General features: G+C 40.1%; 1 protein-coding gene and 1 long non-coding RNA gene across 2 annotated transcripts; both read left to right on the top strand.

Annotated features, from left to right (window-relative positions):
* The first annotated feature begins 645 nt into the window (after positions 1-645).
* LOC120753561 (uncharacterized) lies at positions 646-4,302 on the top strand. The gene is made up of 4 exons (XR_005701147.1): positions 646-796; positions 971-1,053; positions 1,596-1,762; positions 3,035-4,302. It is a non-coding gene; the product is annotated as an uncharacterized LOC120753561 (long non-coding RNA).
* Positions 4,303-5,886: 1,584 nt separating this feature from the next.
* WDR1 (WD repeat domain 1) lies at positions 5,887-24,676 on the top strand. Its single transcript, XM_058420622.1, has 15 exons — positions 5,887-5,978; positions 6,254-6,375; positions 10,058-10,148; positions 12,652-12,799; positions 14,202-14,382; positions 16,217-16,294; positions 16,979-17,059; positions 17,178-17,411; positions 18,230-18,319; positions 19,175-19,329; positions 19,934-20,021; positions 20,999-21,109; positions 21,587-21,760; positions 22,841-22,985; positions 23,279-24,676. Exons 1-15 carry the CDS (start codon positions 5,963-5,965, stop codon positions 23,386-23,388), a joined length of 1,824 nt encoding a protein of 607 aa, XP_058276605.1. The 5' UTR covers positions 5,887-5,962; the 3' UTR covers positions 23,389-24,676.
* The last annotated feature ends 2,415 nt before the right edge of the window (positions 24,677-27,091 follow it).

The following is a 27,091-nucleotide window of genomic DNA, read 5'->3' as shown; positions in this document are numbered from 1 at the left end:
TTAAAAATGTAGAATGTGTTCTGTTACATGACAACTGTTGTTTTGTAATCCCAAACAGGGTGAAGATCCTTTTAGATGCCCCTTAAGTTTTAACTGCTCAACAGTTTTGGTAATTGCAAATTGCCTCATTTAATTTGGGTTAGGCTGCTGTGAAATACGTAGGTACAAATATATATGGTTTCCCGAGACTCCATTCCAGCTGTTTCAGGCAGGATAATTTTCAATAGAGTAACACAGAGTAACCCATAACCCATATAACGCTGCAGACAGCAGGCAAAGCTCTGTGCTCTCAGACACTATGCTCAGCTTGGGTTTCACCTGGGGAAGTTTACGTGTCCTTCCAGGTGCTGTATACCGTATGTCTTTAACCCGGAAAACAATTGCTTTTCTTCTTACTTAAGGCAATTAGAGGGGAGTATTCTAATGTATATAACATCTTAAGTGTTATCTTTGTAAGTGACTGAATTCAGAGAAGGAATTCGACTGGAAGTGAGCCTGAGGCAAAGAATTCCATGGATTAATTATGCAACATTCCTTCTATCTCTTTTAAATCAATTGCCTCTTGATTTCAATGTCTGTCCCCTTAAGAGGGTGAGAAGGATCTAATTGCCTCCCTCTGGACCACTTGTTACTGCCTATCCCCGTGAAATTCACTTTTATGAGACTGTGCTGTATTTGCAATTTAACAGGATCAAAACTCCTTCCTTCCCCCCACTTGTTAATTATTTTGTCATCGCCTCGGATTTTTTTCTTATAAATTTCCTGACAAGATGTCACAAACAGAATGCTGTATTAGGTAAAAGTGCAGGCTGGACTGATACAACAGGGTGGGGTTGTTTTGGGGGTGGTTTTTTTGGGTTTTTTTGTTTGTTTGTTTGGGGTTTTTGTGTGTGTGTGTGTGTATGTGTGTTGTTGTTTTTGTTTTCTCCCCAAAATTTACATATAATTTTCTTTTCTTCTTTGCACTGAGGGCACTAGAGAAACAAGAACTACCTTTGCGAAAGCAGGATTGAGTTTAAAAACGTCATATCCTTGCATCACTACTAGCTCCAGGTAAAGATGAATTGATTCAAACATAAAAAGGGATGTAGCTTCTGGAGAAGGGGGACTAACAACAGTATTTTGACATCTGTTAAACATGGTGTTTCAGCATCTGGGAATAACATCTTATATCTTGGAGAAGAGTACAGAAATTAAAGGTCTGGAAATGCTCCACAGCCTAAAATGTCAAGAGCCTTTACTTGGTATTGGCTTTTTAGAGCTCCGACGGCTCTTTCCAAAACACAGAGGTCAGAGAGAGAGCTTCTACAACCATTCCTTATTGCTGGGGGGTGTGAAATGCATGTGTGGTTACTATTCTAATTGTCTTACGACATTCAAGCTTTGCCTCAGATTTCCCCTTGTATCTCTGACAAAGCTAAGAACTGTAAAATTGAGAAATAACCAAGGTTTAGCTCTGTAACAGCTGAAGCTAATCTAAAACTGTATTGCTGATTTTGCAATCTTCTTGCATTCATTTAACAGTCCTGTGAAACAAGCCAATATTCATTTATTTGAAAACCAAACTGGCAACTCTTTCATTTGATTTGGCCCAGTTCATGTCTCAGATCTAGGAATGGAAACACATGAATGCCAGTATCTGGGCAAGGGATGGTGGAATAAGGGGGACCGAGTGCAGGACTGTAGCAGCCCAGAATTACATTATTTCAAACTGAAGGAAATTGGATCTTCACCATCTGGAACAAACTCTGATCCTACAAAGGTCAGTGGAAACAGAATTTCATACCAATTCTTAGTATGTTTGCATTTTTGTATATTGAACTATCATGTTGTCATAGTATTTTTATGAAGATAGTAACTCAAGCTATTGTATTTTTTAGCTCTCATGTATTTCAGGGTCAGAAAATATTCATCACAGTTTGTCTTTTATGATTGAATTGATGATCAGCATCCTGACACTGACTCCACACAAATCTGACTGGAATTAAAATTATGTGTTAAGTCTTAAAAAGAGTATTTATATTGTTGGTATTTGCAATAAATATTTTATAAAAAATATGTAATTCCTAAAGAACCTACACATTCACAACTGGCGCAATATAAAATGTCATAATAGCAGCATCTATGGATGTGTTCGATTCATTCGCATTTCAAACTTCTTGTACCATTTCTGCTTGAATATCTGGGGGCAGACTTCACCATTTAGATTTCAAAGCAGGGAGAAACAAGAGCTGCAGCCTGGGAGGAAAAAAAATCAAACCAGCAAACCACAGCATAAAGATTTTACTTAAATTCCTTTTAGAAAAGCTGATGGCTACTCAGCATCAGACAAAACTTGTATATAAATGCAATGCTATGGTAAGGATGTGGAAATACCAAGACTGTGAAATACTTTCTAAGGAGCTGTTAACACGTGCCTCAGGCTATAGTGCTGAGTTGCAAATTTAAGGGGCGTGTTTTCGTCAGTATTCAAGTCACCTCTTAGTCAGAAAAGAACAGTAAAAGCTAAAAGTCCATGAAAAGTTGCTATGAATTTTAGAAATTCTCTACGCTGAGCAATGCAATAGCATAAACTCTGATTTCTCATCACCTTCTTAGCTACTGCTCTGAAAGGCAGCTCTAAGTCCACACACCTCCCTCACAGAAACTCCCATTTTTTCTGGCCCAGAACCTTAGGCATAATGTTAGTATTCAACTATCAAAATGTGAAGATCTTTGATATCACATGCCTAATGGTAAATACCTACAGGCCAGGAGAACAGAGCCTCCTGAAATAGAAATTATTCATTACATGTTTCACAAGCCATGTATATATCTGCGATCTAGGTAAATAATAAGAAGTAAACAATAACATTTCAGCATTCGCTGAAGCAACCTCTCTATGATGTCCACGACATCACTATGTAATTACTGCTATGAAGATGAAGCACTCTTGAAAAAGATGCAGAGAAACCAGGTTTTCCAAATAATTGATAAATGTCTTAACGCATGCCCAGTGCTGGGCCAAGGAGAACAGATTTTTTCATCTCCTCAGGTATGTCAATGCAAAGTGGCATTGCAGAGATGTCCCAACTTAGTCATTCAAGAGAAGAGCTGTGGGACATCTGGGAGCAGTAACTTCTTCAACTATTCCTAATAAATCTACAGCCAAATATGAGCCAGCTGTGGCTTCCCAAGAGGCTAAGCACTTGCAGCTTGAGCTTGCTGAAGATCTCTGTTCAAAAAAACCCCAAGACTTAAAGCACAAGGACAACTGTAGAAACATGAAAAAATTGCTAAGACTTGCTGAGTAATTAAAAACTAAATCAAATATTTACGAGGGTAAAAAAACCTTCTGAAACTGATTTTGGATTTTTTACAAGAGTTTCTGCAGGCACACTTGTTACTTCCAAGCCACAGCTATTATTTGGTTTATGAGAACCTAGTGAGTAGGATATTCATAATGTATCAGCTACATAATTTCAAGTAAATATCAAATCTATATTAAAAATCTTAGGATGTGAGCAGAGGTCAGTGCTTTAAGAAACTACAAAGGCAACCCATACAAGGAGGGAAAGCATCTTCAATGAACTAATGTAGTTGCAAAAATGTAAGCATGATTCTGGGCATGTAAGAAGAGATAATACAGCTTTGGTGCACAAAAAAAAAACCCAAAAAAACTTATGGCAAATGTAGACTCTTTGCTTTGTCTTTGGCATGAAATATTGACATAATAAATACATAAAGATACATGTATTTCTGAAAGATCCAAGGAGGCAAAGAAAAGAAAAAAAAAAAAAGCTGGTTTCATATGGATGACTTGATTTTTAACAGGCATATGACAATTATTCAATGAAAATGTATTCTTTGAACACTGAATGAGGGAAAAATCCAAATATATTTAGCATGAAAGTGAAAAATACAGAAACCTCTTGCAACAATCCCAGTGTAGTTGAGTGCAGCTTTTACGGCTCAGGCCAACTCAGGACAGGTTCTTGAGAAATTTCAGCATCCTTGCATTCTGAAATGCTCTCCCCTCTCTGTATGAAAGGCTTTACACTCCTGCACTGCAATACTGACTCTTCCTGCATTTGATAATCCTAAGCTTTTCCCTTCCCCAGCCTGTTCTCCCAGCCCCCAAAGGAGAATCCCACATAATCTGTTTTACAGGTCAGTGGGCCAAGAGCACACCAGAAGCTTTGCTCATTTTGTATTCTGTATTCACATGCTGAGCAAGGCAGTCCTGTCATACCCATCTATCCTGATGCTTTTTTTCCTGTTTTATAGGAAAAACTCACTCACTTTACAAATGAAACATATTAAAGGGACAAAAGCATAAAGTTGCACATATTTCAGGGGTTTCTGCCATTTAGATATAACCACTGTGCCTTGCTGTATCATGCAGCGCTGATCATACACTATTTGTATTAACAGCATTGGAAGGAGAGAATTCAATTTATCCAATGTTATATACTAAACATGAAGGGCTGTACGTAGTTCAGCTTAATTTAAACAGACATTCAACTTGGCCTCAGGGGACAACCCAGGTGATAAACCACCAAGTTTGTAAAGCACCTCAGCCATATCTGGCATTGAATGGCATAAAATTATAGGACGTTAAAACTATAGATATATAAGGGATGACGATAAAACTGACCTTAAAGGAAATACTGACCGTTGGCAGGAATTGCCTTCCCAAGAGCCCTGTAAGAGGAGGAACTCGGGGACCTGCATAACCTCTCCCGCAGGAGGATGAACACGGGGACTCAATCCCTGCTGAGAAGGACGATGGCTCCCCAGCTAAACCAAAGCCCTGCCATCGCAGTAGCGAACGGCACACTCCCGGCATGCCAGCAGTTACCGCTGGGCAGAGCCCGCACAGCCCCGCGTTCAGGGACGCGGCGGGCGCCGGCGGCCGCTGCCGCACGGTGAGGAGAGGCGCCGGGAAAGGGCGGACAGCGGAGGGGCTGCCCCGGATCACACACCGCGGCACCCCCGAGCCTGCCCCTGCCGCCGCACCCGAACCGCCGGCCTGCACACGGATGTCCCCCGTGCTCGCCCGGCTGTCCCGGTATCCCCGTGGATGTCCCCCTGCCCGCCCGGCGGTCCCGTTATCCCTGTGGATATCTCCGTGGATGTCCCCCTGCCCGCCCGGCGGTCCCGGTATCCCCGTGGATGTACCCCTGCCCGCCCGGCGGTCCCGGTATCCCCGTGGATATCCCCGTGGATGTCCCCCTGCCCGCCCGGCGGTCCCGGTATCCCCGTGGATATCCCCGTGGATGTCCCCCTGCCCGCCCGGCGGTCCCGGTATCCCTGTGGATGTCCCCCTGCCCGCCCGGCGGTCCCGGTATCCCTGTGGATATCCCCGTGGATGTCCCCCTGCCCGCCCGGCGGTCCCGGTATCCCTGTGGATATCCCCGTGGATGTCCCCCTGCCCGCCCGGCGGTCCCGGGACAGGGCGGTGCCAGCACGCGCAGCCCCGCCCCACGCGGCCCCGCCACCGCGCACGCGCGCGCACCGCCCCGCGCACGCCCCCGGGAGCGCCGCGGCGGGAGCGGCCCCCGCGCAGGCGCGGCCGAGGCCGAGGCCGGTCAGAGCCGCCGAGTGGCGCCCGCCCGGCCCCGGCCCCGGCCCCGGCCCCGGCCCGGCCCGGCCCGCCCTGCGCGCAGCTCCCCGCGGGGCGGGGCCGCCTCCGAGGCCGCCCCAGCGCGGCCCCGCCGGGCCCGGCCGAGCCCACGGCATTTCCGGGGGAGGGCGCGCGGCGCGGGCTGGCGGGGAGCGGCGCGGCGCGAGCAGAGTTGACTATATATGGTCAAAGGCAGCGGAGAGCGGCGCGCGGCGCGGGCGCTTCCTGGTTCGCGCCGCGGGGCCGAGCGGGGCTGAGCGGCGGCAGCGGAGCCACAGAGCCCGGCCCGGCCGCGCCCGCCGCCCTTTCCTGCCGCCGCCTGCCGCCGCCTGCCGCCGCCGTAACAAGTGGGCGAAGATGCCGTACGAGATCAGTAAGCTGGCGGGGGCGCCGGGGCGGTGAGGTGCCGGGCGGGGACGGGGAGCCCCGCGGGCTGCGGACCTTCGCGCGGCCCCGCGGGATGGCGCGGAGCCGGCGGTGCCTCGCAGCCGGCTGACAGCAACAAGTGACGGCGGCTGCCGGCAGGGCGTGTGCCGGTAGCGTGGAGGCATTAAACGCCTTCCTTTTATTTTGATTTTTAAAATTATTTATTTATATTATTATTATTTATTTTCATTTTACCCCCTTCCTCATTTTATTTTTTTACAGAAAAGGTGTTTGCCAGCCTTCCGCAGGTTGAACGAGGCGTTTCCAAAATTATTGGAGGAGATCCTAAGGGCAACAATTTTCTTTACACCAATGGAAAATGTGTCGTCATCAGAAACATTGATGTAATGTATCTTGATTTTTTTTGTTTTTTTGTTTTTTTAGTGTAAAGCTTTTGCTAAGTTTCATTTGTCTCCCTGCCCCTCCTGTAACAGCCTGTGCTTCGTTCAGTCTTGGCGAATTCAATCGAGGTCACAGATCGGTGATCAGCAGCAGGGGAATAAGTAGAGTGCATGACTCAGGCATAAAACTGTAGGCAGTGGCTGTAAAAAAAGTGTAGAAAATCTCGGTAAAACGTGCAATTCTTTCCCTCTTCACATAGGACTTAAGAGATGAGAGACTGGTATATTCTGGTTGGCCCTGTTTATCTTCTTAGGTATCGCTATTATGAAGTTGAGTGCTGTGTTTGCCTAATAAATGAGCTCTTCCTTCCTTGCTGTTTTGGACCCTTAGCCTGTCAGGGAAGCATGTAAATACTTGGAAACCTGGAACTTTAAATGCGTTATTCTCCAGCTTCTTTCCACCCCAACTCCAGCAATCAAAACAGTTAAGAGTTGCTGGACTCCATGACACACTGGGTGCAAGTTCTTAGCCCTGCTCACGGGGAATTTTTCTCATCGATTAAATATTAGAACGCCCCAGTTAACGTTTTCAGTGGTGTGGAGGTTTGAGTTTGGTTTTTTGCCTCTGGTGTTAACTGAAGAAATGTTAACAGCTATTTGAATGATTTCTTTTTAAAGATGGCATCCCTTTGAAAAATATGGAGGAAACATTGCATGTTTAGGCCATTGTCTTGCTACAGTTTTTTTAAAGTAAATTTATTCGAAGTAGTTGCTTGGTCTTGAGAAATCAAAATTCTCCCCTAGATTTACTTTCCTACTGCAGGTTTGGCCTGCAGCAGGAAGGGCTGTAGGGGGAGGGGCAGGACATACCTCTCTGGAATTTTTAGGTCTCCACAACAATGGATTTGTTTATGGCTGCTTCTGTAAATCACCTTTGTAAACTGAGCTGTTTGTCTGTTTTATCTCACCACCCCCTGCTATATTCAGACATTTCTCATTGTCATGCCATAATAGATAAGTGCTACTAATAACTCAATTCCTTCCAGATTTCTTGATTGCTATCAGTTTAAATTCATCCAATTAAAACCAAAAGTAAGCTCGCACTCTGGTTTCAGTATAATGGTATAATGTGTTTGTAATAGTGTTTTGCTCTTGTGTATCAAGGAAAGTTCAAGTTTCTGAAACCAGAAGCCCCAGTTAAACCCTGTAATGGCCCACAGTGTGATGAGAGAAGAAGGAAAAGCCACTCTGCTTACGTTACAGTTTCTGTCTGACCAAGTCGTGAATGCTGACCTTCTCCCTTGCACTGTCATTAATGCTCTTCTGACCCCATTTTGGAGGTTAAACTGGAAGAAAGCAATTTGTTTTACCTGAATCAGCTCACTGAAGATTAGCCCAGTCCAAATGTGAGCCCCAGCGTGAGCTGGGGGGCATAGGACACTTGGTGACCTGAGAACAGGTGAAGTGAGATTGGGGGAATTTAAATTCAAACTATTTATACTTTCAAGGGAAGGTGAGAAAGGAAGTCACGAATCCTTCAGTTTTATGGTGATATTCATGTTGATAGGCGCTTACCCAACTGACTAGGTGAGTTTGCTATTGTTAATAATTGACAGGTGACTACAGAATATGTTGTAGCAGTAACACAAAAACTCACCAAAGCCTCTGCCATGGCTTTTATGCTGGACAATGTTGCAGTTTGTAACCTGACTTGCAAGTGTGTCCACTCTTAGTTAAGAGCCTTGCCTTCTTTGCCGGGTGTAGAAGCCTCTCTAGTAGTTTGCAACAACGAAATTAAATGGTGGGGAGTCTGTGTGTAATCCCTCCTTGAGCAGTTCTCCAATGGAATGGTTGTGCTCTCATTAAGAAACAAACAAACAAAAACACACACAAAAAAAGTCATCAAAATGCGGTGATCATCTTTCTCCCTAAGTTTAAAGCTATCTAGCATTAGCTGATCAGATGAATACAGCATTCAGGGTTAATGCTTGATCTTTGTGATCTGGAGACTTTCTTTAACACGAAGTAGTTCTGGAGCAGTGTTGGAAAAGCTCTGTGATAAAGACTAGTGATATTTTTAAGGTTTCATAGTTCATTAATATTTTATCTTCATGGGTCTAAGACTGTGTTGAAGCTTGGAACTGAAACTGCTCACTTTCATATGTGGCTCTGGTTTCAGTGTTTGAAATAAGCCACATAAGCTCACTGTTGGTTTAATCTAGGTACTACATTTGTCCCAGCTCACACTATAATTTTCTCCTTAAATATCATTTTAGAAGTGGTTTTTTAGGGGTGTGGGCTTCATACAAAAAAAAAAAAATGCAAGTTAGAAAAATGACTTTACAAGCAGAAACAGTAGTAATGAATAAATGTACAATTTGACAGCCCTAACTTATTACCTGGTTTTGTGTATCTATTTACCATATCTTGAATTTGGCTCTTTATTGTTTATTTAACCCTTTAAGTTAGTCTCGCAGCTTAGTTTCCTGGACTCTAACAAATCCTTGCTGTAAAATAGCCCCTACCATTCTATTAATAACAATTTGTGGGAGGATTTGAGCTCCCTGAACATGTAGGTGATGCAGAATAGGGAGAACATTATCTTGTCTTGCTCAGATGAAATCCAGTTGGACACAAAATGAAGAGGAATGTGCATGCTGTAAGTGCAGATGGTTATGACTTAAGTAGAGCTATAATGCACTCAAGCAATGCATAAAAGCAGGACTGGAGAAGAGCTCTTTTTTGCATGAGCAAGCTGTATTCTGTCTCTTGAGATGTAACAGTACTGCAACAGCAAGAACTCTTGTGAGCAGGAGACTGCTTTCTAACACAGAGCGGGTGTTTTAGTTTTTCCTCATTGGGTGGCTGAGTCATACCATAACATCAGGTGGTTTTCTGGTTTGATTGAATAAATCTGTATTAATTAGAGCAGTTAAAATGGAATTTTGTTTTGATCATATGAGTCACGTTTCTGGAGCTGGAAGAAGCCTGTTAAATGGTAGAAAAACATTTCTAAAGAGTCGTGTGTTACTGTTGTAGCATATATACACTGCAATTGAGAGGGGTGCTGAATGACTTCTTTTATACCACTAATTTGAAAGCACTTTTTTGCCTTGATGTCATTCTTTTTTGATTTGTGTGGTGCCTCTATTGTATAACACTACTGATTTGCTGAGACACAGGGTTCATTATTGAATGATTTGGGGTACATGGTGATGATTAACAGCCATGTACTATGGTTGACTGCTGGGCTGAAGTTTCATGCTTGACTACAGTAGAAATTTAGATGCGTGCTGCAAAGCGCAGCTCATATTTAGTATTTTGCTTGGGTAACTGCTTTATCCCTGGGCTAGCCCTGAAGAAAGAGAGCCTGATCCTTGGCCTGTTATTTTGGAGTGTGTTTTTCTACTGTTCAGTAGGTATTGGAGAAGAAAGGGTCCTTAAGAAGAAATCCTTTTTTGTGTCAGTTGTTAGAAAGTAGTGTGTTGTTTCAGTGGTACCAGCAGTGTTCTGCATTGTCTACTGCACTTCTCACTTTTAGACAATTGCTTCATTTAAGCTGGAAGGCAGGGTTTGAGAGAAGGGAGTACAGGGAGAAATTATAAATTTTATTGTTGAATTTCTGAGTTTATTCCTTTAAAAAGGAAGATGTACAACTTTGTCATTTTTTTCCCCTTTAAAATAGAATCCTGCAATTGCTGACATCTACACTGAGCATGCCCACCAGGTTGTAGTTGCCAAGTATGCTCCCAGTGGATTCTACATAGCATCCGGAGGTAAAGTATCTGTGTGCATGTGCATGAGGTGTGTGGACAGAGCTGTTAAAGTTACTGGTAAAGCAATAGTAATACTTCATCTGTGTGTATGGAATGTGCTTACATACATGTCTCTGAAGGAGGAGTGATTTCTGTCCTTGTTCCTCTAACCTTTTGCAGGCAGTGAGCTTAGTGATGTTCTTGGTCTTTTAAAATTTATTATTTCAATAAAAAGAGAACCTGTCAATGAACCCTAAATACTGTTGAAGACTTGTGTGAATGCATCAGAGTGAGAAGTTACTTCTGAAATACAGGACTGTTGTTTGGGGAGCTAATAAACTTTAATACTTTATGGGTCAGGGAGGGATTCTAAAACTGTGTATTCCTTTCTTTTCCCTTCTTCCTGACTAAACATGGCAACATTTATGACTTGTACTTTTTAACCTGAACTAACTCAGGTTTCCTTGGCAAGTTAGCAGGGAAAGCGGCTGAGCCCATATAATGCATATGAATTAAGAGCCTGAGGATGTGTAACATGAATTTTAACAGTGTGAATTTCAGTATTGTAGCAGATTTTGACTATCAAAGAACTGAACAAACCCTTTTTATTAGAAGCCTGAATCAAAAAATTGATATTTTTTTCAGGAGGTATACAGTGAAGAATATTGATAAATACAATACTGTAAATTGTATTTCTTGCAAAGATTTGCAGCTAATATATAGATTTTTTTTAAAAATCCTTGCCATTGTCAATTAGAAGGTTTTGGGGTTTTTTTCCCTTTTTCTCACATTCTTGTCTGAAAGGGACCACAGCCAGGATTTTCTTGGCTCAGTCTTGTGTGTGGACCATGTGTCAAACTGAATACCCTCTTAAAATCCAGTTTGCATTCTGTATTCTACAAACTTGGTGCTCTAGGTTTGTGCAGCACTTTATACTGAGAATAACTATCTAATTTTTTCTTGTAGTCTTTTAGATTTTCAGTCCTTTGTAAAAGAACAGTAATATATACTGTGCTGGGGAAGTATTTGATTGATTTTTCTCAGAATTTGTCATAACCAAGTGAAAGGGTTTAGGTTGCAATATTTTCTTTAAAAAGTGTCTTCTGCATGTCATTTATAAATAGTTTTGTGATACTGCTGAGCATGGGGTCTGAAGATAGATGACCAGGCTGTTTAAGCTGTTTCTAAGTATAACACGTAAGACTCATTTCTCTGTCTATAAATCTGCATTAGCCATGCAGCCTGCATTAATACTTCATGTGCTTCATGAGACAGGCCTTTAGCAATATGCTTTTGGCTTTTATGGTAATTTCTCTTATTGCAGTCATAGCAGATGTAGTAATGGGAGGTACTGCAAAGGTAAAGCTCTGTGTCTTATCTGTTAAGAGATGGAGAGAACAATTAGATTGTAAAATCCACATTAAAATTCTGCTTCGATAACAAGTCCTCTCCATAAAATTCTGAATCTGTCCTCTTAGCAGAAGTGAAGATCAATCTGTGACCAGGTCCCAAAGACGCAGGGTGGCTGTGTGTTTAAATTGAATTGTAAAGATGCACCAGTAAATGGTGAGCAGGATTTAAGCATTCTGCTGAGGTGAAAGATGCATATTTTAGCACGTGGTTTATTCTAAAACAGTAGCTTTTTTGAAGGGCACAATACACACAGACTTCGCTATGTGGGTTTCATTAGAGATTGTAAATCTGTCTGTGTATAGAACAATTCCTCTGGTTACAATGCTGCACTACACTAATTGCTCTGAATAGCTCTTGGGTTTTACAATACTCAGTGGAAACAGTGAGCCAGGGAGCTTTCATTATCTTAAGTCTTAAATTGTTAACTGCTTGTGCCACATCTGCTGCTTTTGACATTTCTGTTCCTGAATATTATGTTGCATTCCTGTCTAGTATTCCAGATAGTGCAGGCATCCACACCATTAAGTGCGTACATGCTTCTGTGTAGAAGTACACTGATGTGCATTAATTGAGTTCTGTGGACAGAAATCTCTTCATATGTCTACATATGCCTGGTATTTGTATGCAAAACAGGTCTCCTTTGAAGGTACAAATTGTAGTGCATCAACCACTGTCCACTGGACTGCTCCCTTGTAGCTGTAGGGTGGCTTACTTCCCAGTGAAGGGTCAGTGAGCTGTCTTGTAGCTGCTGGGCAGAGGGGCTGGGCTGGCTTGTTCTTTGTGTAACAGATACTTAACACATACCAGCTGATAACATTAAAGTTCCTACTCTTACTGTGCAGTTTTTTCACATGTCTGCAAATGTTTTCTCTGTCTGTTGTATTTGGTGCTGCATGTCTTGAATCGTAATATCTGGTTAAAAACCTGATTTACTGAAATGGATATAGTCTTCAGCATTCCTAAATAAAGGGATTTGTTGTAGTTGTAATAGGTAAGGTAGTAGGTCCCTAGAACAAGTCTTCAGTGTAGCTGAAAATCTGTACTCTGGCAGATTGAGTCATGTGACTGAGTCATGCTGTAACAATAGTTATATTCTGTTTTATTCTGGCAGATGTCTCTGGGAAGCTGAGAATCTGGGATACTACACAGAAGGAACACCTACTGAAGTATGAGTATCAGCCGTTTGCAGGAAAAATAAAGGACCTTGCATGGACTGAAGACAGCAAGAGAATTGCTGTGGTTGGAGAAGGAAGAGAAAAGTGAGTAAATCTTTTGTGTTTGTGTGTGTTTATACATACATACATGCATTTACTGTAAATCTCTGTATTCTAACAAAGAAAGTTCCTTGCAGAAAGCTTTTAATTCTTCAATGGAATTAAGTCATTGCTTTTTCCCTGTCTTGACTTCAAGTTGTGCTATTATGCACCAAAATTTTCTATGCAGTGTTTGACAGCTGTAAATTAGTTAGAAAATGCAATTGCTTAGTTTAACATTGTATGGGACTAGTTTTTTAGAGGTAGGTGGGTATTACATTCAAGGATAGCTGTTGAGTGGATTTTTTTATTAAATTCTGGTAGGTTAGGAAGGGGAGGACAAGATTTTTTTTCCCTCTCCCTTCACTTATTGGACTCATGGTCTTATTCAGTTGATGGGATAAGAGTTTAAAAAAAAAAGTATCTGAATTTTCTCCTTTGGCAACACGTCTATATTTTTATGACTTATGGTAGTTTAAGGAAAGAAAACAAGCAGTTGTCCTTTATCTGACTAAATGAGATGCCCATTTAGGTTTGTGTCCTCCATTTATGTTCAAGGACTGTCAGAACTTTTAAAGCAGAGTCCAGACCAGGTAGCCTTATGCCTAAAGTACTGAAAAGCATTGTGTGGTGTTGTTCCCCAGGCCCCTGCACCATTTTTTAATCAATCATGTACTCTGTCCTTGAAAGAGATTCTCTGTCCTCCATTGCTCCCTCTGCCCTATCTGCCCCTTGGTAGATAGAATGTGAGTTTGCTTGCCTTCCTCAAAAACTTGGCCAGCTTCCTGTTAGGTGGATGTACTTTCAGTCTAGAGTATTGTTGAAGGGATTCTAAAGAATTCTCTTCTTTCAAATAGCGATACTCTGGCAGTTTAGTGCCTCAGTATTGATTATACTGGTTTTTTTTTTTTAAGTGATTTAGAGTAAGAATTGTCGAAAATGCTTTTAAAACTCTTCCTTAAACCTTTAAGTAATAATATTTCTAAAAGTGATGGTACCCAGTCTAGGCTAAATAGTCAGATAACTGATAACAGTGATCCAACGTCATTGTTATCCTAGCTTTCAGCAGTCTCTGTTGTGGCTGGGCAGATGGAGTAATTTACTGCTTTCTTTTATAAACCAGCAGTCTTAGTGAGGAATATACATTGAATCTCTGAATTTTAGAAGCTTTATATTCAAAACCTGATTGTTTGTCTACTCTAGCATTCTAATCTATTGAAGATTAGAACCTCTCACCAGCAAGATCTCATATGGCCTTCAGGGAACTATGATGCGCTTGCATGAGATTAATGAGATGACCTAATTTCTTTTCTTTGAGTGCACTCAAATCTGCAGTTTGCAGATGTTCAAGGAGTTAATCTATGTGTAACTTTTATGAATTGTAGTTATTGTGTGCTTTTCTAACTAGGTTTGGAGCAGTGTTCCTGTGGGATAGTGGCTCTTCCGTTGGCGAGATTACTGGGCACAACAAAGTGATCAATAGCGTGGACATTAAACAAACGAGACCATATCGTCTGGCAACTGGCAGTGATGACAACTGTGCTGCGTTCTTTGAGGGACCGCCATTCAAGTTCAAGTTTACACTAAGCGTGAGTTTAAGTTTAGATTTGGCTCTGTTAAACTGCAGTTTCCAACAGGCTTGCAATTCTTATCACAACTAGCTGTAATAACAGAAGTTTTCAGTTCCCCCTTTGAAGCATGGCTGGTGTCAAGCGGCTTTCTTAAAGCTGTGTCTAACCAAATGTTCATCTCAGGCCAAGAAAACCACAATAAAGGATTGGTTAAAAAGAAACACTTTTTCCAATATTCTTTTTTCATAGTCACTAAGCTATGGAAACGATGAAGTAGGCTGTTTTATTGGGTCTCTTGATGCTTTCAGAGCTGTTTCCCAGTTCACATGTATATAGAATTTCTTTAAGCTTTCCAAGGTGCATGATTCAAGAAATGTGGTGATTTTAATGGGATTTTCCGATCTGATAAAGTGTGCTCAAATCTGAAATCCCAGGGCCACTTAGAAAGGGTTGAGTGTAGATGTTTGAAAGCAAAACTTGATTTCTACTTCATGGAATGGGTAGTAACTTGTGTCGTCAGTTTTCTGTTTGTGCATTCCTTTTAACTTCTTTCTTATTGTAACAAGTAGAATAAGAAATGAAACAAAGGCTGGAACTACCACAGTGCAGATATTCATTGTTATGTAAAGCCAAAGGAAATTAAAAGCCACAAGCTTCTGCAGCTGTTTTGATGGCAGGAGTTTTCTTGCCTCAAAAAAACTATAGCAAAGATATTGGATGTTATTACAGTAGTAGATTCAAAATGTTTCATTTGTATTTTCATTTTAAAAACAGTGTAGTAAGCCTTTTTATTTTCTTACCCATGAGCCTTGAGTAGTCATCATATGCTGACTTTAACAAGGATTCCATTCCAGTTCTAGAAAAGGAATTGTTTTGAGCTCTGCGATCCAATGAAATGATGTAGTCGCTTAATATATTTCTGAACTTAAGCTGATACATGCATTTTGCTAAGCTGGTTCTTTTGGAACTCTGAAGTCCAAATTGCTTACCAGTGCTGCTTTAGACTGATATGTGATGCAGTCTTCCTTTTAAAGTGATATTTGGGTTGATATATGGGATTCTGGTATGGGCTATTTTATGGTTTAGATTAGAGCCTGCAGTATCATCAGGGGGAAAAAAACATATAGTTGGAGAAAGTAGGTTAGAACCTGCCTTCCATGATACTAAAAATAGTCTTCCAAATCTCTCTGCTTGGGAGCTTTGGCCTCATTGTGGTGCTTCCCTATTTAATGTGTGTTTTCTGGTTTGCATGGTTTGAATAGTCTCCTACTTGTGAATAATCTATTCGGGGTGCATACATCAGTCTTGCCTCATTACTTCACAGAACTACCACTCATGTAATCTCCCAGAAATGGAGTTTCAGTAAAATAGTAACTTATTCCTCATGCCCTTTTTTGTTGTTGTTGTTGTTTTCGGTTTTTTGTTTTTTTGTTTTTGTTTTGTTTTGTTTTTTGTTTTTTAACTCACTGTGCAATGAAGCGAGAGATGAAATCTGGAGAATGTTGCAGGAAAAAAGCAATGACCGCTGGAGAAGAATCTGATGTTTGCATGTAGGCTGCATCTGATTTTTTTACTTCTTATCCATGAAACTGGGTAATCATTCTCCTGATATGCACGGATTTGTTGTGCCTACATCAGTAATGATGTCACAGTGTCTTCCCTGGACTGTTCTTGGTCCCCATGATTCTCTTCAGATAGAGGCTAAACTTGCCTCATGGCAGTTCTCTACAGCAAGCGTCTCCTACACAGCTAATTTATGGTTCACATGCGAAAAAACTTTGTTACTAGATTGTCTTGTATGTAAAACAGTCTGTTCTTTTTTTGTTTTCTGATTCTTACTTTTTTTCTACAGGACCATACACGGTTTGTGAACTGTGTGAGGTTTTCTCCTGATGGGAACAGATTTGCTACAGCTAGTGCAGATGGGCAGGTAAAAAAAAAAGGCAATTCTTTTTATATTGATTTTATCATGAGAAGATTTTCTTGTGCATTTTGGGAATAGGATTAACATTGTAAAATCCATGTTGCTTCTTTTTCATGCCTCAAGTTTAAACTTTTAACTATCTTCCTGTAAATCTGTTATAACTGATAAGTGGTAATAACCAGACTATTCTTACTTAGGGTTTTTTTTCCCATTCCATCTCACTAGCATTCTCCTACGGGTTATTTTTGCAGGAACATGTTGGACATTTGGAATATGTATTTTATGATCCTGAGAGGTCTAGCTGAAATAGTGAATTCACAGATAGCAACCCAGCTCCATGTGTACTCCCTACTGATAAGAGCAGGTTGACAATGACTCTTTTACCATAGGTAGCTTGTCCTTCTCAGAGCACAGCCTCCCATGACAGCAGTGCTAAGCAGCTGCCATCACAGCAGGAGTCAAAACTGTAACATCTTCCAGAATTTCAAATGTCTGGATCCAAAGTACAAGGGACGTGTTGTGGTTATTTACAGTTTTCATCCCAGTCATTCAGTCTTAATTATTCAATGCAACGTAGCTTGTGCCTCTCTTTAAAAAGGTGTCTAGAGTATCAAAGTATCAGACACTATCTTGGGTTTTTTTCTATTACTGCTTTTCCCTTTAAGCTGTATGTCTGTGTGCTCTTTTAAGATTTTTGTCTACGATGGGAAGACTGGAGAGAAAGTGTGTGCTCTTGGTGGAGGCAAAGCACACGATGGAGGTATTTATGCTGTGAGTATCACTTCATTTGTGCAAATGATCCGTAGTGTTTCATTACCCAGTTAATGAACTGCAAAATCTTGGATTAATAAATGCATTTACTGTCTTGTGGTGACATTTGTTTTTACAGATTAGTTGGAGCCCTGACAGCAGTCAGTTGCTTTCTGCTTCTGGAGATAAAACTGCTAAAATCTGGGATGTTGGTGCTAATTCTATTGTAAATACTTTTAACATGGGATCAAATGTGTTGGATCAGCAGCTGGGATGCTTGTGGCAGAAAGACCATTTACTGACTATCTCCCTGTCTGGCTATATCAATTATTTGGACAAGAACAATCCAAATAAGCCTTTACGTGTCATAAAGGTAGGTTAAAGTTCTATTACTGCATGAGTTTCTGCAATAAATGACTCAGTGATTGAAGTTGTCAAGATGGAATAGTAGCTATTGAAAAATAACTTTGTTAAATTAGCATTGCCAAATGACCTGTGTGTGACTGTTTCTTGAAATCATGTGAATGAAGAAGTTACTATTTACATGTGAGACTGTGCTTTGTGCAAATACCCAGACTTATTATTTCACTTTAATTAATGTTATCAGCTTATCTTTTGTTGCAGCTTTTAAGCATTCTTGAGATGAGAAAAGAAATACAGCATAGATAGAAAACTACCAGTGATGTCTCATTCTCCCAGAACTAGTATATTGTGGACAAGGTGATTAGGGTTACCATGCAATCGAATTTTAATTTTAGGATTTAAAGAGTTCATTGACACAAGACTCTCTCTCATGGGAACTTACATTTTTACATGAACTAGAAACAATGTCCCAGATTTTTGCCATCACTGCTATAATTCTGGATGTTGGTGTGGGTACATGACCATATTTAGTTGTCTTCTCTGTATCATAAAGTGTCTGAAAAGCAGTGATGAAAAGGCAACAGAAGTATTTTGGCTCATCAGGCTAATAAGGACACCCATGGTCCTTATTGTTTCTCATCAAGGACATAGCAATAGCAGTGCTATAACAGTTAAATGACTGCACTGTAAAATGGTGGTTTTATACTGGGTGACTTTTAATGCTTGTGAATAGTATATTATTTTCTCAATAGCCTATAATTTTTCTCAAATAGCTGTACTTACGTGTTTAAATTTGCTCATCAATTATTATTTATGTCCCATTCACAGGGTCATAGTAAATCAATTCAGTGTCTTACGGTGCACAAAAATGGTGGGAAGTCCTATATTTACTCTGGAAGTAATGATGGTCATATTAATATCCTTTGAATGGTAGTGATACATGTTCTAGTCTTATAGTCGGAGAGCTCATTAGGAGAGGTGAAAAAAACCCCCAAGCTTTGCCAAAGACGAAGTTTATTGGACAAAAGTGAATATTTTATCTAAAGTTTATTTTGCTTTCCCCTAATACCTGTTTTACGAGCTGTCTTCACACTTTCCTGCTAAATATAAGTCAGCTCTTAATTTTCAGGTGTTGCTTCTTCATGATAGGTAGCTTGATAGTATGGAGGAGCAAGTAAATATATAAATTAGCCTCTTGTCCTATTTTCCACTTATGACAGAGTATGCAGAGGGTTACATTTCCAGCATTCTGAAGCTTATAGTTACAACTACAATCCTTTATCCTGCCTTCAAAATGGTGTCATGTTGGCATAAATTCTTTTAAATATAGGTCTTGTTTCTTTTCAGACTAAAAAATACAGTGTGAGTTGTTCATATGCTACCATATAACATGAGGGAAAAGACGGTATTACACAGGCTTCTAACTAAAATCCTTCAAAAAGTATTTTCTAGTCTCAGACCTAATGCTAATTATTCCAGTATTTGCTACTGTTTGTGGTGGGTCATTTAGCACACTACAGAACATCAGTGTTTCACTTAATGATATTATGAGGTTGCCCATAGAGCTTGTAGAGTCTCCATCCCTAGAGATTCTCAAAACCTTACAGAACCCTGCAGCCTGTTGTAGCTGAGCCCAAATTTGAGCAGCAGGTTGGACTAAATCTTGAGAGGTCCCTTCTAATATTACCTGTTCTCTCAGTTATTTAACTTTATATGGTGTGGAATCTGACTGCACCAGTATCTTCAAATGTTCCTTAATTCTGTTATGCACATTATTGGGATTCTGAAACTGGAGAGAATGATGGCTTTTCTGGGAAAGGCCACACAAACCAGGTTTCTAGAATGGCAGTGGATGAAATGGACCAGCTGGTCACCTGCAGTATGGATGACACTGTGCGCTATACCAACCTTAGCAAGAGAGATTACAGGTTAGTTAAAATGTTACCTTTTATTGCAGTATAATTGTTTTACAGCAAGATTGTTGTTGATTTTATATGGTAAATATAAATGCTGGAGTTTATTTAGGTTTTATGTTACCATGGAAACTGTAGAAATTATTACTGTAGTGACCTTGTGCTTTTTTCTGGCAATGAGAAATGCATTCCAGGCTTTTCAATTTGTTTTATCCCTGTCTTGAATTGGGTGACATAGTTAGGGGCTATAGGAAGACTGTCTGCTTTGTGACTCATAAATACCCAGGGACAGTGGAGATAAATGTGGTTAGGAGGAGTGGGACACAACTGTATCTTCATGGAAACCAGAATTTAAATAATCCTGTTAAGATAATCTAGTTAGTTTAAAAATTAAACTGTAATATAGTAACACTGACTTTATTTCAAAGATGCATTACCTGTTACAGATAGAACATTAGGAAACTTTGCAGGTTAGTAGATAAGAAAATTAAGTTATGCATGTTCTTGATGATTAGTGGGTGCTTATTTGAATGGGCAATTTGAAATTATGGTAGAACATGGAATAATTTCTTCCTGCTTTGTCCTTCCTGCTTCTCCACCTTGGCATATCCTCTCCTAGTGGCCAGGATGCTGTGAAAATGGATGTTCAGCCAAAATGTTTAGCTGTGGGTCCTGGTGGTTATACTGTAGTTTTATGCATTGGACAGGTAAGTATCAACATGTGGATTATCAACTATTGGTGTTAATAATGCCATGTATGGTAACATTTAGTTATTTAGTGTGGGATTACCTTGCTTATCTGCAGAATTTCCTAATAAGACCTATAAGAAACATAATTCAGCAGGATACTTGATAGCCTTGTCTTTTTGCATCCTATACCCATTTCAACATTTATGTATAGATTTAAATTTCAGAAAGTCCCTTATGTGGATGCATCTGTATTTATTATCCATGCAGCTTTGTGATGGAAGGTTCAACCCCAGAATCATTTTTGCCAGATCTGTTCAGTGACACGATTTTGGCAAAAGGATGTTTTTCTCATTCATTTTATTTTTTTGCAATTAATCCAATTAACCAATTACCTAGTGCTGTTATACAGCATAAGCAGCTCTAACTTTCTTGCCACTAGTATGCAGATCACAAAATCTTGTAACAAAACATTATTAACTTCTAATGTTTTATGCCTTCTGCATGGGTGCAGGTTTTATGTGTGGGACACTTAATAGTGTTGTCCAAACCTGTTTTCAGGTGAGTTAATCACAGCTGACCATAGCATAGAACTGGATAGGAAATAGCCTTTAACACAGCAGCATTAACTTTCTACTAATTTGGTCCTGCCCCCCCTCCCTTTAACAATGAGCAAGGAAGTGAGTAAGCATTGCTAAAAACACTGGTTTGTCCATGGTTATTTCATGTTTAAACCAAGTGGAGCAAAGCTGAAGGCAATGGAGAATGCCCTGCACTATGTAATTTAGAACATGTGAGTACTCCAGTACAGCAGATTAGTTAGTCACCATATGTAGGCATTTCTTCCTTTATTTTTTAAGAATGAAACTATTCCCTTAAGGTGGGAGTACAATAAACCTGAGGGGATTTGTACTTATGACTAAGCAATGTGGCTTAGAAATAGTTTTATATTAGGTACTTTGAAGAAGGGTCTTAGTTTCTGGTTTTCTACTTACAGATTGTCTTGATGAAAGATAAGAAAAAATGTTTTGCAATTGATGACCTTGGCTATGAGCCAGAAGCTGTAGCCATTCACCCCACAGGAAGTACAGCAGCAGTGGGAGGAGCGGTAAGGTTGCACTTCCTAAAACTGTACTACTTTAAACACTGGAGCAAGTAACAGAAGCATTTAATAACAGTAGGTGTGTTGTGTTGAGAAATGGTAGGTGACAGTTTGTAAAAATGTCAGAATTGTTAAAGTAAGCTGAGTTGGTGTATTTGGTGTTCCTAGGCTTTCAGTCCCCGAGTTCTTCCACAGTTGTGACCTAAAGCCTATTTCACTTCTTTTTGAATTGAATTTTCTTTCCTGTATTTGCTGTGTTGAAATTGCCAAATTGTTTTTACCCGGTGTGTTCTTAAAGTTGGCAAATTCTAGAAAATGGATTTATTTCCATACTTGGATTGTAGCCAGTGTAAATGACAGGTTATCTAAATATTTTCTTAACATAAGCTCTACCAGACAGAATTAATGCAAAAAGTTTCAGAAACTCCTCTTTGTATTGTAAAATTATTTTTGTACCTTTTCGCCTTCTTTGTTAATTTGCAGGATGGGAAGGTCCATTTATATTCAATCCAAGGAACCTCTTTGAAAAGTGATGATAAGACTTTGGAAGCTAAAGGTCCTGTTACTGACCTGGCATATTCTCACGATGGTGCCTTTCTTGCAGTCTGTGATGCAAACAAAGTTGTCACTGTCTTTAGTGTCGCTGATGGCTATGCGGTAAGAACTGCTGTAGTGAGAGTTGTCTTAGTTTAAAAACAAATTGACTTCACAGCTCATGTCTAAATCTGTTGTAGTGAAGTAGATGCTGAGGCTTAATTGTAAATCATTGATGTGAATTTGATGTTCTGTGACTGTTTACCTGCTATTTTGGGCTAATACTGGCATTTACAGCAGCCTATGTGAACCTCCAGATTGTAAAAAAGTTAAGGAAATATGCAGCATGGGTAGGCTGCTGGGAGAACCCTGGAACCCACCTAATAACAAATGCATACTTAAAAATGGGAAGGAGAGGGATTTCCAGAGACTAGCAATAGTTAAGTTCCTTTGGATCTGCTGAACTACTAGTTTATTAGTCTGGGATTTTTTTAAAGGAAATAACAAAATACATGCCATGTCTGTTAGAGAATTCGTTTGCATTTTTGTAAAATGGTCTAGAAAGCAGGCTCAGTTTGATAAGAATCATGCAGTACAATAAAATTCAATGAAGTAAATAAAGCAGACTTTGCAATAAAATTCTGCTGGTTCTGGCACACAGTTCCATGGTAAAGACTGAAAAGGATATGCTAGGACAGGGAATCTTGCTTTATCTGCCAATCTACTGACTTTTAACGAAAACCCCAAAAATGGGGCAGTTTGCGCTTTTCAGCCTGAGCAGTCCCTGCATATCAGCCTGTAAACTCCTTAAACTTTGAAACAACACTGTTTTTTGAAACAAAAAGCATTTCGTTTTCTAAGTAAAAGTTGAAAGCATTTTGTCTTGAGAAACGTCAGTGGGATTATTTTAGAGGCCTCTAAATTGCCTATGCTCTTAACAGATCAAGCTTTCATAGACAAATGTCTTCGTGGCTTTTTACAAAAGGGGTTTGTATTTTATTGGGCTACTAAGTATTTAAATAAATCACATAAAATGAAACCACCACTTGGTTTGCTTAGTGCATCCATCTGCACCTGAGGTGTGCATTGCAGTTGAGGTGTGAGTCTTGCAGTTGCTTGTTCTGATGCTGCACATTGAAACCTAGTGATTTCCTGAAGTAGCTTTAATTACTGGAATAACCCTTGTCTCTAACTTTCAAATAGGAGCATAATGTCTTTTATGGACACCATGCAAAAGTTGTTTGTATTGCATGGTCACCAGACAATGAACACTTTGCTTCTGGAGGCATGGACATGATGGTATATATTTGGACTGTGAGTGATCCAGAGACCAGAGTCAAAATACCAGGTATGTTTTCTTCAACATACTAGTTTTGAAAGTTCCTGGTAGTTCTTGAAATCCAACACTGTTCTTGTTTTCTAGACTAACAATAAGCAGGCTTTGAATGTTCCCAAATTTAGCCTTTATGTTAATTTCTATCTAGCCACACTAGCTAGAACTCTTCTGTTATTTTTTGTAGTTACTTTTAAAATCCAGTACTAGTATTTAATGCAGCTAAAAATCATATTTGGAATGTGCTGAAGTTACTGTGTCAACCTAGCCTTCCTAATTCTTTTCTGTTACTTTGCACTGCGATACAGATGCTCACAGACTACATCATGTAAGCGGCTTGGCGTGGTTGGATGAACATACTCTGGTAACCACATCCCATGATGCTTCTGTTAAAGAGTGGTCTATCTCCTACAATTGAAATAAAGCCCCCTCTTTGGAAGGACCTAATCAGGGACTAGAACTACTGCAGTGGAACATAGCATTTCTCTTAAAAAATCTGTATTGGCCTCTGGGTCTGCTGTCATATCCTCATATCTTTACAGGGTGTTCATATCTGTAATTAAATGTACTTTGAAAGCTTTAGCGAGTAACAGTTTGCACATGAAAAGCACTTAAATTATGTCTGGAGCTTAACCTTTGTGCTGAACATTCCAGAGGCAACAGACAAACAAGTTGGTGTGCAAGGTTCAGGCGCGAAAGATTCAAACTCAATCAGTTGTTCTTTTCTAACCAAGAAACGTAAGACTGTACAGCATGAGAGTAATACTTCTCATTTTTTCTAATTACAGAACATTTCTGTACTAACAGTCATAGTAAGAGTATTTAGTTGTGGTCTGAAACCAATCAAGCTGTGTGCAGCTACTGTATATTGCTTTGCTTCTCTATACTGCACCAAACTGTTGCCTCAGATTTTCTCCTCCAGATAAGAAGATGGGGTACATACATAATAAACTTTTTATGTATTTCATGTCAAATCTTTGTGGTTTATTTTAAGGTGGAAGTGTGGGATTTTAATGTACTTACTGTTGTGGGTATAATGTTTACAAATAATCGTTGTGGCAACTTATTGCTTCAGAAACACAATTGTTACTTTCATGAATTAAGACTGTCTCGTCATTTCAGTGTCAGAGAAAAGAAATCATTCTGTTTCAAAGATTAAAGATATTTTCTGTTTGAAGGAGGAGAAGCATGTTATTGTTTTAAAAATGCAGTACTTCTACCACCTTTTGGAAAATAGAGGAATTAAACAAAGTGAAGTGTTGTTATGACTTGAAGTGATTTTTGAGAAGATGGTGTTTGCTCAGTAAGTTTTATACCTTTGCATGTGCAGAACAGTTGCATGAAAGCGTTACCTCATGCGAAGAGATCCTGATGTTGTGTTTAGTTCCCTTCTCACTCTCCACAATACATTTAGGTGATTTGAAGCTAGCAGTCCAACAAGGGTGGAGGAGGACACTCTGATGCAAAGTAGTAGGAAGATTTGTTACAGTCTCTGATGGCCAGAAAGAGTTCTTGCTGTCTAGAACCTTGGAAGACTTAAAAAAAATTTCTCTGCTAAGTCTCTAACACCACCACCACCACCTTTCCAGTTGTCTTTGGGTTTTATTAAGCTTTCCTTTCTGTGTGAACTCGCGTGGTTTTTTTTACCAATCATATTTCTAATGACACTAATTATACAGCAAATAAAATGCTTTTGCTGCTTCTCATGCTGTGGCCTATTGCTCAATTGCTGAAAAAAATTGCCTTGCAAAAATGAAATGTTGGTGAAACATCCTTTGAAAAGGAAAAATGTTGATTTCTTTTTAGGAGTGGTGATCAGAATGTCTCCTCGCCTGCAAACCAGCTTCAACAGTGGAACAATTAACAGATTTTTTTTTTTTTTTAACAAGTGGGATATTTTGCACCGTGGTTTCATTGTGTTTAGTGTGTCTATTAGCAATTTTGCTTGTTATTATTACTAACAGTGCAGGGACAAGAGATGTTTTGGAAAAGGGTGTGTTTGATATTTGGCTTAAGGTGCAAATGAACAAGGTTTTCTCAATGTCTAGCCCCTAAAACTTGTTCTGCTGTTGCATAGGGACTGGCACAGCAAGTACTTCATCCATTGTTCCTGAGTGTGATTGGGAAGAGTTGCTATTGAATCTGATCAGTGGGTTCCTGTGGTAGTTAAATCCCTGTCATTTAAGTAATAAGGTGGGGGAGGGGAGAGGAGTTAAGCAGTTCTCAGAGCTTGTGCCCTATGCCTGAAACGTGATGTATAGGATGAGCTATTTTTTGATTCCTTGAAGACCTTGCAGTACCGCTCCTGCGGAATGCCTGTTAGCTGGAAACCCTGCATTGGGATGTGTGTTTGCATGGCAGCGAGGGTGACTGCTCATGCTTCAGCTTCCACTGGATTGGTTTATTGGCATGTGGCCTGAGCTTCTAATTCCTTAAGAACTAATACGGTCTTTGTAGTTGGCTAGCAAATCCTGACTCACAAACTGAAAATGTATTCTGCTGTTGGAGCAAATGTCGTAGCACAGGTTCCTTGTTGATCCAGTGTACACACACCACAAACTGATCTAAGGAGTCTGGCTCTACTGCTTGGAATCAGGCCCCTACATTGCTTGTGTTTGCCCCAGACTGCAAATGTCTTGTGCTAAACTCAGACTCCTTGGCCTGCCCTCAAACAGAGAAATGGGAAAAAAAAAGACAGGACGATCTGTACAGATTGTATTGACTTCAAAAGGAAATAGGGATACTTGACATAATTATGAAATCAGTCTCAGAGGATGCAAATTTAAAAACAAAATGAAAAAAACAAACAAAAACCAACCAACCCAACACCTTACAAAAACCTCAAAGCACCTTCTATGTTGCTCTCTTAAGAGTTGTATTTTAATGTTACTTCAAGCCCTGTTCAGGGCCTCAAGCCCCCTTAGTCTTGAAGACTTCTGTTTTAAATCTGGACGTGCTTTTGAGTTCCTCCTGTCAGTTACTGGAAAGCTGGTTTCACTTCACCATGCCTGGCAGGTTGCCTGCTTTACAGTGAAAATGCAGCTTAATTAGGCCAGGGGTAGATTTGGAGAACTAATGTGCCCAGTAATTCCTCACAAGGCTATAATGCAGGCATTCCTCTCCCCTCCCCCTTTAACTGTGATTTAATCCTGCCTGCCTGTTCCATTTCTGCCACGCTTGTACAACACATTGGCCTTCCAAGAAGCTGGGCTGTACAGTCAGCCAGAAATTTACCAGCAGCTGTTGTGCAGAATAACAGCAAATCCTAAATGTAATTCTTTAATTGGCAATTGCTAGAGGGGAAAAATAAAGGGCTTCACTGATCTGTTTGGAGATGGAAGTTGTTTGTTTTGTTGGACACAATAGAATTATAGATGTTCGGACACCTCTGTTCCTCTGCCAAATGCTTTTGCTCTTAATTAGAATTCCTCAGACTGAGGGTAGCAGCCTTAAAATCTTAATTACATGAATATTTTTTCTGAAGCACAATACCAAATATGTAGAATCCTTTAACTGATTTTTCTTTTTTTTTTTTGGAGGTACACTTCTAAGCAGAGAACCCAGTATATCACTGCAGATACTGTGTCATGGTTGTGACACAAGAAACGATTTGATGATAAAAACTGTTCCCTACAGTAAATTTAGCTGTGTCTATCTCTGTGACGAAAATACACTGAGGGGATGAAGGTGCCTTCAGTGGGCCTGGGAGCAGAATTATGAAGTTAAGTGGCTGGGCTGAAAACAAGTCACAAGTTCACATATATACAGCCAATGCTTGTTCTGGAAGTGCAAAGCTTCTCAGAGAGACTTGGGAATGAGGCTAAGCTGGGAAAGAATCAGAAAATATCTGTTTGGAAGGGACCCATAACAATCATCAGACTGCAATGAATAAAGGTGTGTGTTTTGCATACTAAAAGCAGTTTGTTTGAAATATCACTATTTTTACTGACAGGAATGAAGTCTGTTACATCAATTCGTAGGCATGTTGGTGGAAGGACCCTAAAGGCCTCACCTCAAGTATGATGTAAGGCTGTGGGCAATACTAGACCAGGTCAGCTATGTTCTGTTCCAATCACATCTTAAGAAACTGAAAAGGATGGAGATCATGCTGCCCATTTGAC

Source organism: Hirundo rustica, chromosome 5 (assembly GCF_015227805.2).
Source record: "Hirundo rustica isolate bHirRus1 chromosome 5, bHirRus1.pri.v3, whole genome shotgun sequence".
NCBI lineage: Eukaryota > Metazoa > Chordata > Aves > Passeriformes > Hirundinidae > Hirundo > Hirundo rustica.
The sequence above is the reverse complement of the archived record's forward strand: the minus strand, read 5'-3'. Positions and strand labels throughout refer to the sequence as shown.

Bases quoted from the DNA above. Each gene is read 5' to 3' on its own strand.
- WDR1 (XM_058420622.1), top strand. The intron at 20,022-20,998 runs GTAAGTATCAAC...TTCTACTTACAG, and splicing joins TAGTTTTATGCATTGGACAG to ATTGTCTTGATGAAAGATAA. The intron at 21,761-22,840 runs GTAAGAACTGCT...ACTTTCAAATAG, and splicing joins GTGTCGCTGATGGCTATGCG to GAGCATAATGTCTTTTATGG.